General features: G+C 50.5%; 1 protein-coding gene across 1 annotated transcript; it reads right to left on the minus strand.

Moving 5' to 3' along the window:
* Positions 1 to 5,267: 5,267 nt before the first annotated feature.
* INSM1 (INSM transcriptional repressor 1) lies at positions 5,268 to 8,218 on the minus strand. Its single transcript, XM_073557420.1, has one exon. The coding sequence runs from the start codon at positions 8,034 to 8,036 to the stop codon at positions 6,783 to 6,785; it is 1,254 nt and encodes a 417-aa protein (XP_073413521.1). The 5' UTR covers positions 8,037 to 8,218; the 3' UTR covers positions 5,268 to 6,782.
* Between the last annotated feature and the right edge of the window lie 4,514 nt (positions 8,219 to 12,732).

Genomic DNA, 12,732 nt, shown 5'->3' on the forward strand with positions numbered 1-12,732 from the left:
GACAGAGCACCTACACCAGCAGATGACATGGTTCCCCAAACCATCACTGATTGTGGATACTTCACACTAGACCTTGGAAATCAAGGTCCCCGAGTCTGGAGGAAGAGTGGAGAGGCCACAGTCCAAGCTGCTTGAAGTCTAGTCCCGGAAACATGGATCCATTTTTAAATCTGATGTGTGATGAAAATCTATGGGTTGGTGTGCTCTCCGAGGAACAAAAAATACATGGACGTGTACAATGGATGTATGCATGCCACCTTATTGATATCTTTATAAAGAGTGCAGCTCCACTAAATGCCTGGGCTTCTTTTGGGGGTTCCAGATATTTGGCATTGTATTTTAGCACAGTATATTATGGCGTCAAACATTTTACCTTCTAAGACCCACTGCTTTACATATTTAGGGATTGTTTGTTTTTTTTTAGAAGAATTTTTCTTTTATTGACACCATTAAATGTACTATATAATGTAATGAAAAAAACCTTCATTAGGCCCCCAGCTGTTAACCCTTCAGCACCCCTAGATTACATTGCGGGGGGGAGGGATATGAGTGACAAGGGGTCATATAACTGCTTCGTTGCCAGACTTGCTATTGCCGGTGGCCTCTAGAAGCTTTGATCAGCCGCTGCAGTGTAAGCGCCATACAGTTCCTACACCTTCCACAATAAATATACTGCAGATGGCGCCTAGCAGATGATAAATTAGTTTTTCTTTAGATGAACATTTTCTGTTTTGAGGGTTTTTTAACCTCTTTAACTGCATAGTCACATTATTTGCCAATGTCGCAATCACAGGTTCGGACCGTGGGGTTACTCTTCTTCATATTAGAAGTTGATAGCGGTTTCTTTGCATTGATCTTCCTTTATCTTCTGGCTACACCCACAGTCAGGCGATGGGGATCAGCCTTCATTACTACAATGCTGTACTCTATTCCTATAGAACCCTTTTTGACAAGGCTACTCTGTCCAGTATCTGGTCTCTTCAGACATTGGCTACATTGCACACCTTGGACACCTGCCTAAGTTACCAGGTTGTTTTCCCCCAATGACCTGTAGGTAACACGATGAACACCTCACCTCACCTTCACATGGGACCCACCAGCTGCTCTGTCAGCTGTAAATGCTTGATGGACATTTCTAATCATGGTGGAATCTCGTCATTGTGAAGTTGTCATTTCTTCTAATAGAAATTTATGCAGGTTATATTTTTGGTAATAATTATCAAGCCCTTAAATATGGTTCCATCTCCAGAACTCCCCTGTCCTTTCCTACCGTGAAGAGGCTTTTCAGTATGAGGTAGAAGCATTTGTATAATCTATATCCTGCTCCAATGCCACACAAGTGGAGAGCGCCATTTACCATCTGTTGCTGGTTTCTGGGAGCCCCACGGTCAGATTTTAGGGAAACTGTCACCTGGAGTATCGACCAGACTGGAACTCTCCTCCTCAAATTGGGGTACTCGTAAGGGCTCGGGCTTTGGGTGTTGGACAAAGGGTGTTACCGGCCATGAACCAATATCAAACTAGTGGAAAGGAAATGTCGGTTTCTCATGGTTCTAAGAGCAAACGGAGAAATCCAGCTCATAAGGAGAGAAACAAACATGATAGAGCAAAACATCAAAAAGGGAAAAGAAGAGACAAGGCACTAAGCCCATAGTAAGGCCACGTTCACACGGTGAGTATTTGGTGAGTTTTTTTACCTCAGGATTTGTAAGCCAAAACCAGGAGTGGGTGATAATACAGAAGTGGTGACGGGTTTCTATTCTACGTCTCCTCTGGTTGTTTCTCTCCTGGTTTTGGCTTACAAATACTGAGGTAAAATACTGAACGTGTGAACGTGGCCAAATACGGTAATTGTGATTATACAAACGTGTAATCTTTATTAGTATGTTTAAAAAAAATGGGGGAAGAGTTGTAGGTCCACAGAAAAAAATGGTGACTCATAACGTAGGACACAATAAATGTAATTTGCAACCCTGAGATGAATGCTTCCACCACAACACGTCGAGGCTGGCACCACAGGGGAAGGATAGGACAGATAGATGATGACTCTTGTTTTTGGATTCACATCTTGTTATTTATGCACAACTGTTCTACTATTGCCTTAAAGGGAATCTGACAACAGGCATTCACTACCTCATCTGAGAGCAGCATGATCTAGGGAAAGAGACCCCAATTCCATTGATGTATCACTTAGTTTACTGGTGCAGCAGTTGCGACAGAGTTTTTAGGCATAGTATGTAGTAGAGCTGAGAAAGCTACCCCCGCCCACACCAGACTCTCTATGTGCATAGTCTATAGACAGTGAGCTGCTTATCCCAGATGGGGGAGTGGTTGGTCTAGCAGGCACATTAGCTGTTGTAGTGATAATCTGCAGGTGATTGCAAGTAATGACAGAAAACAGCCTAATAAGTGACACATCCCTGGATTCAGTTTTTTAACCCCTCCCTCATTCTGTCCTCAGATTATAAAATAAAAACCTGCTGACAGATTTTAAGCTTTGCATACAATTTATTATATGTATTATCTCACCTATAGTCGATCATACTATTAGTATTCAGCAGCTCCTTCAACCAATGAATGTGTTAGTATTATCATTATATTTATCATGTCCTATCCTGCTGTTGTGTTGCCATTTTTCTGTGGACTTAGAGTTTGTTATATATATAACACACGGCAGAAAGCCCTACACTGACAATTGTGGTTAATTATTAGTGACCATGAACGGCTGCTCCATTTATTTCTCCTTTGCAGCAGTTTTGATGCATTTCCGCCCCGCTCTTCCACCATAGTGGGCCGCCTTAGCCTCTGAGCTCACGGCCGCTGTAGTTATCTCCAGGCTCTTGGGGACTTTTAATGGTTCCTCTCTTTCATTGCACTGCAGAACAGAGGTTCCAGGAGCTCCCTTGAAGTGCAGCAATACAGCTCTGTCACTTTCCGATGCACTCTCTCACACCATTAGCCCATGGCCTGATCTTGTGAACCCCAGAAATTGATCTGCTGTATGTTTGTTATGTACACACAATGAAAAAAACCTCTGCATCATCCCTGGTCGAGAGATGAAACCAATGTGTCCTGGCTGGGATCACACATGCGAGGAATACGGCCGAGTCTCGCAAGTTAATACCCGGCACTGCCGCCGGCACTCAGGAGCGGAGCCTGTGGCTCAATGTTTTGCTGTGCGGCCGCACGCTCCGATCCGAGTGCCGGCGGCAGTGCGGGTATTAACATGCGAGACTCTGCCGTATTCCTGGCATGTGTGATCCTGGCCTTAAGCTCAGAGTAGGAATACAAGGCAATAAGACCTCCTGTGCAATGTATTGGTGGACTCACAGAAACCCTATTAGTCTTAAGTATGATACATTTGTCAGATTTAGATGTTTGATCCCCTAAAAGGTCCGTTTTAGAGGTCACCACTAAGGATGACCTGTCGATGTTCGGATTTCATCCTGTTCAACCGAACTTTACTCCAGAGTTCAGTTCGGGTGCCAGAACTCTACCCAAACTTGATCCAGAACCCAAACCCCATAGAAGTCAATGGGGACCCAAATTTTGGTGCTGTAAAACGGTTGTAGTAAGTGCTAGGGAGCTGCCAAAGGAAGCAGCCTCTCTCCTCTCTCTCAGAACTCCAAACAATAAAACAAACTTCCAGGAGAAGTCTAGTTGATTATATAAATGACGCTTGGACCGAAGTCTGATCCGAGTGTCAGCTTAGTGTGATCTGATTTTTTCGGATGAGAGAATTATAGCACAGGTGAGAAGGTGGAAAACAAGTTTTTGCCATCGTCTCCATTCTGAGTCTGCAGAAATCGGGACTGCACTCAGATGTAATCTGAGTGCAGTCCAATAATTTCCACGTACTCATAGACTTGCATGGGTGCGCGTGATCTGATTTGTAAAGCCACTTGCTGTGATTTTTTTTTCTCATTCTGAATAGACATGGGAAGAAAAAAAGATCAGCACTGCAGAATGGTATATCATTGGAATGAGTGCTATCTGATAAAACATCGGATGGCACTCATCTGAGATATACACTCGTGGGAGCGAGCCCTAAGACAATCTATGTGTGTGACTACATTATTATAAAACCAGCGTCCCAAAACGTTTTATATGCTCTCTCCATGTTGGATAGATGAGGCTGAGATCGATGGCTTATATGGAGAAAGCCGTGTGTTCTGCCACTCACTTGTCTATACAAAAAGACTGCCTCCACTTCACATGGATCTAACACTATGGGGTGAAAATGATCAAATGCTGCAAATCAGGAGATGCAATATAGGAATACTTAAAGGGGCTGCACATTTATGGATAACTCGTTGTGAATGTCCCTGATGTGCTAAATAAGATTAGAAAAATATGCATATATAAATGTGAACTGTGCTTTCACTAACGGCAGTGACTCAGAACAAAAAGGGCCAAAAGAATTCTCTAGGTGCGACTAGATTATCCATCCCGTGCGAATGATTTCTAATATATTATTTATATATATATATATAATATTCTATAGAACATGCCCCAAATAGGCCACCAAGGGTTAATGATTGCTGGCTCTTATTGTCCCACTCCGGCTGTAAATCATCTGTTAATATTTTTTTTTCTACTTTCTACGTCCAAATCAAAATCTGATGTCCTCTTACAATTTAATTGAATGTGCAAAAATGTGTATTATCCCCTAAAGATCCCAAACCTCTGGTAACGTTTTTCCTCATGGCTATGTATCCATCAGACTATCCCAACCATCAGCTTTTGATGTTACCTATTTTCTGCACCCTTTCAGGTGTTTTTTAAAAAACCTCCCGGTAGGAAGGCAGCCTACGTTGGATGATTAATGTGACTATTAAAGTTCTTAAATTATTGTCATTTTAAAGAGAAAAAATGATTCTAAAACAAGATTTTATGTTTTAAAAATCAAACCATAAAAAAGGATTTAAACAAGTAAACATTCGAGTATATACCGATAGATACAAATGTTAGGAATTGTGGAGTGATGAAATCTTGTGCTGATAGAGAACTGCCCTCCTGCTCTCGGTCTGTCCTTCACCTGTAATGACTGCCCCCTTAGTCACCATTTTTGGGTACCCTCTGGGTGCCTGCAGATACACGTAACGTACAGGGACATCTCTGGGATCAGAGCAGCTCTTATAGCAGAAGATTACAGAATAATGGGGTCTACATTAGGGTGTCTCCCTGGGATATTGGGGGTCTGCATCCTGTATGACGAGCCCCCTCGGCTGCTTTATGATCATGTAGAGTAAATACAAGAGTCGCGATTTATTGGGTTTTTTTTTAAACATTTGAATTTGAAAATATTTTTATTTGAATAGCAAATCGTTACACAGTGGAAACAGTTCTATCGAAGCTCTCTAGAAACAGCTAGCAGGTAAGAAAATAATGTATGTAGAAAAGAGATTGCTTCTAGACAGTAAGAGCTATCCGGGTAAGAGCCGTCTGCCCCTTAAAGCACAATGAATGGGAAACAGCCGTTTGTTTAGGAAGGTAGAAAGGCGCAAAGCTCCAAGGCTTCACTACAGAGGGAAAACCAAGGCAAATAAATAGAGGTGGCAAATCCGGAATGTTCTACCAAAAAAATACTCCCCATAAAAGCGCGATCAATCATAGTCACATCTGTCATCACATAAATAAATAAAGGAATAAATAAACATAATTAATCATAAAATTAACATATACATTTGGATAGTAGTGTAAGCGCCCGGCAGGCGGCAGTGACCGGCAGGCAGCAGTGGCGGTGACTGGCCGGCCTCTACACCGGTGAAGTCGGACAAGGCAGTTTCTCGTTTCTTCTACAAGTTATGAGACAAGGCATTTGTGGCTAAAGACTAAATAAACGTCTCCCCTCCCCCACTAGCAGAAAACATAGAGACGGACGGGAGCCGGCGGCTTTCACCAGCCGATATAAAGCTAATCATCAGGTCGGGCACAGGCTGGGAACCAAAGGCAGAAGATGTGGACTCCGGACGGAAAAAGGGACGAGAATCACAGGAGACCTTGTCTACGGGAGAGTGGGCGAAGGTAACAGGAGCCCACCGACACGTCATGAGCTACGCACAGAACACCGGGACGGCGTGTGTCATCCTACAACAGAACAGACTACAGAACAGCTAGACTCACAGTCCTGTGCCAGGCCGGTGCCAGGGCAGAGGGGCGCGGACAACACCATTACATGTTTGCATCACTGGTGATGGTGGGAGGCAGCGCAGCAATAATGTTACCCCTATTAAGGCTGGAGGTGCAATGCCAACAAGTGGTGAGTGTGAGACAGTGCAAGGGTGCCACTCCGGGGAGGGCAAGGGGACGGCATTGCCTCCATGGGTAGTGCACGCTCATTTCTCAGTGGTGGTCTCTGGAGAACATTATTGCTTTCCTACAGGGATGCTGCCTCCCTCAGCAGGTGGGCACAGTCCTTGGTCCAGTCAGCCATGGCACGCTCGGCCCGGGCAGGTGACTGGCTTTAAAGCACAATAACCACAATAATGCAGTGCAGCCGGTGTGCGCCCGCCTCTGGCTGGGGCTTCATTTGGCAGCAAGAGAACAGTACATAGAGGTGAAGGGTGGCAGCGCCTGGGAGGGTGGCAGCGCGGGCTGCAGCAGGGAAGGCACAGTTCTCTCAGGCCACAGTGGTCAGGGCCGTGGTTTGGCAGCAGTCCGGTGCTGGCATCATCACCCCCAAGGCACTCAGCCTGGCATGTGTCCTCGGTCCCTTTGGAAGGGGTAGTCGTGGGCAGACATGGTGCCCCTCACTGTGCCTGGCAGTGCCCCCATGGCGCTCAGCAGGCCGGCCGCACCGGCACCTGCAGCAGGATCACCTGCCGGTTCTCGGACGGGTGGCACTTGTTGATGTGCCGGGTGAGGCCGGGCGAGCTGTAGAAGGTGGCCGGGCAGTACTTGCAGGGGAACAGCTGGGAGGAGTGCAGGAGGCGCAGGTGCCGCTCCTGGCTGCTCTTCCCCGGGAAGGCCTCCCCGCACACCGGGCACGGGTGGCACTCGGCGCTGCCGCTCAGGTTGATGGGCCCGGGGCTCTTGGCTCTGCGCTCCTCGGGGTACAGCAGCTCCTCGGCGGTGTGGCACAGCAGATGCTTCCGCAGGTAGGCCTGGCGCCGGAACTTCTTGGCGCACTGCGAGCACTCGTACAGGCCGTCCTCGGAGCCGGACTCGGAGGCGCCGGGGCTCGGGGTGTCGCGGTCGCTGAGCGGCTCGTCTTTGGCAGCGGGGGCGCTGGGCACGGCGGGCGGCCGGGGCTTGTGCCAGCGGCGGTGGGAGGCCAGGTTGGCCGGGCAGCTGAACACCTTGTCGCACTCGGGGCAGCGGTACTCCACCCGCACGATGCGGGAACACTTGTGCTGCGCCAGGGAGAACGGGTCGCTGTACTCCTCCTTGCACAGCTGGCAGATGAACTCCCCCAGCGGCTTGTGGCCGGAGCTGCGGGGCGGCTCCACCGGACCCTCCTTGATCTTCAGCCCCAGCACCGGGGACGTGGTCACCTCGTCCTCGAACGTCAGCTTGCGGATGGCTTTGGTCTTCTTGGCGGCGGGCGGCTTGGCGCTCATCTTGCTCTGGGGCTCGGCCGGACGCTTCAGGGGCAGCCCGGAGGAGGCGGAGGAGGCTGGCGGCAGGTTCCCGGAGGAGCTGAGCTTCAGGTCGGTGGGCGCGTACAGCAGCGGCTCCATGGAAGTCACCAGTGCCGGGAAGGACTCTGCGGACACCGGGGAGCCCAGGCTGAAGCTGCGCTCCAGGTAGTCGCGGCTCACTGGGCGGGTCGGGCTGGACAGGGACTGCTGCACGGAGTCGGGGTTCCCGTACTGTCCGGCCGGGGGCTGCCGGGGACTGCAGGGGGGAGCCGGGGCCGCTCGGTCTGGACTGGCCGGGGCCGGAAACCCTCCTGTTGGCGGACACAGCTCTGGCCGCTGCCCGGACACAGCGGCGATCATCAGCCACTGGCCGCGCTCCTCTTCCTCATCCCGGACCCGGTAGGACACGGGCGGGGACTTTCTGCTCCTCTTCACCAGGAAGCCTTTGGGCATGTCTGCGGGCGGCGGTGCGGGCACTGTCCGAGGTGCTGCTCTGGCCTCGCTGGCTCTGTCCGAGGTGCTGCACGTTCTGTGGATCCTCAGCCCCCGGGCCGCCTCCTCTTTATAACCCGCGATGTTCCGAGCGCACGCCGAGCTGTCACCGCCGCAGCCAATCCCAGGCCGGGCCCGGCGGCTGGAGTGCTGCGGGGGGCGGGGCCAGGAGCGAGCGGCAGATGTACCTGAGCCCCGCCCCTCCCCTCCGGCGGCGGCACACGCCCGGCCCCGCCCGACCTCACGCCTCGCTGCATCTCAATGGCCGGACACGCGTGCCGGGAGGAGGGGGAGAGGGCGACGGTGACCTCCCATCCCCCAGCACAGTGCGCACCGCGGCCGGGGCTCCCTACTGTCATCATCACCCGGCTCCGGCCGTGCCCCTGTAGCTTCTGTTACCCGGGTATCATCCCTCCCCCAGGTCACAGCCCCGGTGTGTACAGCAGAGGAGTCCGCGCTCCGAGACCGCAGGATGGTGGGCGCGACATCCCCAGTCCTGTCCTCCGCCATCTCCAGCACTGACGTCCGTTACTCTGGCAGAAAATCTCATGACAGATTTATCCGCTTCGCTGTTCTCCCCAGAAATGACACAAAACCAGAATATCCAAGGAAACCTGCCACTGACAGGAGAGAAGCAGATGAGGGCCGCCAGGGCCAGATCACTGCCAGTGTCACTGCTCATGGGGGAGAGGCCATCCCCACAGGTCGCTGCTCATGGGGGAGAGGCCATCACCACAGATCGCTGCTCATGGGGGAGAGGCCATCCCCACAGGTCACTGCTCATGGGGGAGAGGCCATCCCCACAGGTCACTGCTCATGGGGGAGAGGCCATCCCCACAGGTCACTGCTCATGGGGGAGAGGCCATCCCCACAGGTCACTGCTCATGGGGGAGAGGCCATCCCCACAGGTCGCTGCTCATGGGGGAGAGGCCATCACCACAGATTGCTGCTCATGGGGGAGAGGCCATCCCCACAGGTCACTGCTCATGGGGGAGAGGCCATCTCCACAGGTCACTGCTCATGGGGGAGAGGCCATCACCACAGATTGCTGCTCATGGGGGAGAGGCCATCCCCACAGGTCACTGCTCATGGGGGAGAGGCCATCCCCACAGGTCGCTGCTCATGGGGGAGAGGCCATCACCACAGATTGCTGCTCATAGGGGAGAGGCCATCCCCACAGGTCACTGCTCATGGGGGAGAGGCCATCCCCACAGGTCGCTGCTCATGGGGGAGAGGCCATCACCACAGATCGCTGCTCATGGGGGAGAGGCCATCCCCACAGGTCACTGCTCATGGGGGAGAGGCCATCCCCACAGGTCACTGCTCATGGGGGAGAGGCCATCCCCACAGGTCACTGCTCATGGGGGAGAGACCATCCCCACAGGTCACTGCTCATGGGGGAGAGGCCATCACCACAGGTCACTGCTCATGGGGGAGAGGCCATCCCCACAGGTCACTGCTCATGTTGGAGAGGCCATCCCCACAGGTCACTGCTCATGGGGGAGAGGCCATCCCCACAGGTCACTTCTCATGGGGGAGAGGCCATCCCCACAGGTCACTGCTCATGGGGGAGAGGCCATCCCCACAGGTCACTGCTCATGGGGGAGAGGCCATCACCACAGATTGCTGCTCATGGGGGAGAGGCCATCCCCACAGGTCACTGCTCATGGGGGAGAGGCCATCCCCACAGGTCACTGCTCATGGGGGAGAGGCCATCACCACAGATCGCTGCTCATGGGGGAGAGGCCATCCCCACAGGTCAATTCTCATGTGGGAGAGGCCATCCCCACAGGTCACTGCTCATGGGGGAGAGGCCATCCCCACAGGTCACTGCTCATGGGGGAGAGGCCATCCCCACAGGTCACTGCTCATGTGGGAGAGGCCATCCCCACTGGTCACTGCTCATGGGGGAGAGGCCATCCCCACAGGTCACTGCTCATGGGGGAGAGGCCATCCCCACAGGTCACTGCTCATGGTGGAGAGGCCATCACACAGGAGGCCATCACACAGATCACTGCTCATGGGGGAGAGGCCATCACACAGGTCGCTGCTCATGGGGGAGAGGCCATCACCACAGATTGCTGCTCATGGGGGAGAGGCCATCACCACAGGTTGCTGCTGTGCGGTCAGGGTCGTTATAGTGGTGGTACTTTCAGTATTGGGACTTGTTCAGATGCACATAGTTTTACTCATGGACGTTTACTATGAGCACCAGGACCAGTGCGGGTCAGTGTGGTCGCTCACATGAATATTATGGTTGTCATGTAAAATATCACAGCCGGCAGCAGCAGATCCATGTTTTGGATCAGACTTGCCCATTAGAAGTTACTGGGTGTGAAGAACCGATGGCGGTAGCTCAGGAGGTGTGTGTCACCGATACGTCAGTTATAAAGATAATAAATCGCGTCCTTCATTGTTTATCAAATTGTTAATGTAAAAAATGGACAGCGGACATCAGCTGGATGGAGTATCCTTTGTGGCCGTAATACGGACAGTACAGCTGCATCGGTGTCCCCGGCCTCATAGTGTATGTATGTGTGTACACCTCTTACTATCGCTCTGCATTAAGGCTCTTGCAGACGGCCAATCGGTCCGAGTGTGATCTGACAAAACATCTGATTGCACCCGGACCATTGTTACAGTAGTCTTTGGGGCCGTGCACGTGTCCGATTTTTCCCTCAGACAGAGTCGGTCCGAGGAAAACATTGCAGCATGTATGATTTGCATCCGATTCTCAGATCACACTCGGCCATACAAATTCAATGAGTCCGTAGAAGCCATTGGACCACACTCAGATGACACCTGACACAACGGAGACATTTTGTTTCTCCATCTTCTCATCCAAGAGGATCGGGTCACAGTCACTATAATCACACGCTGATCACAATGCCATTCCATAGTCATCCCCATTCTCGCAGATAAGAGACCCTACGTCCGTCTGCACCTGCCCTTATGTGTGCTAGTAGTGATGGGCCGGGCATTACCGTGTGTAGTATCACTATCCTAGTGCCAGTGTACAGCAATGTCTGGAGAGTCACTACTATTCAATGAGAACTGTTACACCCTGTCAGTAATAATAGTGGTGCTGTGTGACTATTGCTGCAGGATATAATAGTAATACTAGGTATATACATGGATCGGTAGAATACATCAGCAGATAAAGAAATTCTAAATGTTTTTTGATCCTTGTTATCTTTTATGATCACCTTCTGCACCACCATACATCTCCATCATCACTTTCTATCACCCTACCATGCTCTCCTCTCCACAGCTGATCTAAGACTAACAGCCTTCATAATCTGGACCCCTGACCTCCATCCCCAAGACTTCTCGTGCTGCACCAGTTTTCTAGAATGCACTACCCTGGACGATCTGATTAATACCTAGCACCCACATTTTTAAGCAAGCTTTAAAAACACTTCTCTTTAGTTAGGCCCCTCACCTCCCTAATCTAACTCTTCTCTGTTCCCTCTTATTTGTTCCCTGAGAATCTGGACCCTCCTATTCATCTGCCTTCACATCCTCGATACACCTAGTAGCACTTGGTAACTGTAATTAGACAGATACTGGCTGATGACCGGATCATGCAGATTTATATGAAAACCCCCATTTATTATAATGATGGCTGGACCGTACATGACAAACACTTTTTTACCTCTTGTGTCCCCCCATTTCCTTATAGATTGTGAGCAGGACCCTCACCCCTCCTGTATCTGGTGATCTGTGTGTTACTCTGTAGTGTCTGTATTGTCTGTACATGTCCCCTCTTAAAGGGGATATCCGGGATTTACAAAAAACAAAGAATGTACCAAGTCACTAACAGCTATGTAATTGCAGCTTACCTGCCTGTTGTGCACGGCGCAGTTCTTCCCCAGCACAAATCAAGCCTCTGTTGACGTCACGTCGACAGAGCGGAGGCTTCTTTTCCTGCTCTCTGTCAATGGTGCAGGACTACCGGCGTTGTTCTGTTTGATAGCCAGATCCCCAAAAACTGGGGGGACAAGGCTGTCAATCAAAATGACCTCGGAAGTCCCGGCCCGTCACATCAGCAGAGGCAGCTGAATCGCTGGCAGGAGCTGTCTGTGACTGCTCTGTGCTGGGGAAGAACAGCACCGTTCACAACAGGCAGGTAAGTTGCAATAACCTTCCTGTTAGTTCTTAGATACATGTTTTCTAAGGTCCCGGAGATTCCCTTTAATTATAAAGTGCTGTGGAATGTGTTGGCGCTATAAAAATAAAATTATTATTATAGTGCCCTCTTGTCAGATAGTAGGACGTGATAGATGTAGAACATTGCAGCCACTGACTGGTATTTAGCAGATGTTCTCATCGAGCAGCCCCCCAATCCCTTACTAGATGGGACAATGGTGACATAGGTTTGGTTGAAATACAGACGGGGAATGGTGGGGGGTTTTGTGGGGAATTATCAGATATTGTTACTGAGTTTCTTGTAGTTTTTCATGTAATTGCCTTTCTCACGTGAAATACTTAACACAAAGGCTAAAAACATAATAATAGTTTTCTCAGTGGTGAGTATATTCTGAGTACTTGTAGCGTTACTGTATTAGTGTCAGTATTCGCAGTGTCAGATTATTACTGTGCGGGATGTCAGTGTTACTATAGCGTTATCACTTATCATCCATGTCAGCCATGCAGT

This window comes from Dendrobates tinctorius, unplaced genomic scaffold, assembly GCF_039654945.1.
Source record: "Dendrobates tinctorius isolate UK_male_01 unplaced genomic scaffold, ASM3965494v1 ptg000250l, whole genome shotgun sequence".
Taxonomy (NCBI): Eukaryota; Metazoa; Chordata; class Amphibia; order Anura; family Dendrobatidae; genus Dendrobates; species Dendrobates tinctorius.

Excerpts from the sequence above, each read along its gene's own strand:
- INSM1 (XM_073557420.1), bottom strand. The coding sequence starts at position 8,036 with ATGCCCAAAGGCTTCCTGGTGAAGAGGAGCAGAAAGTCCCCGCCCGTG.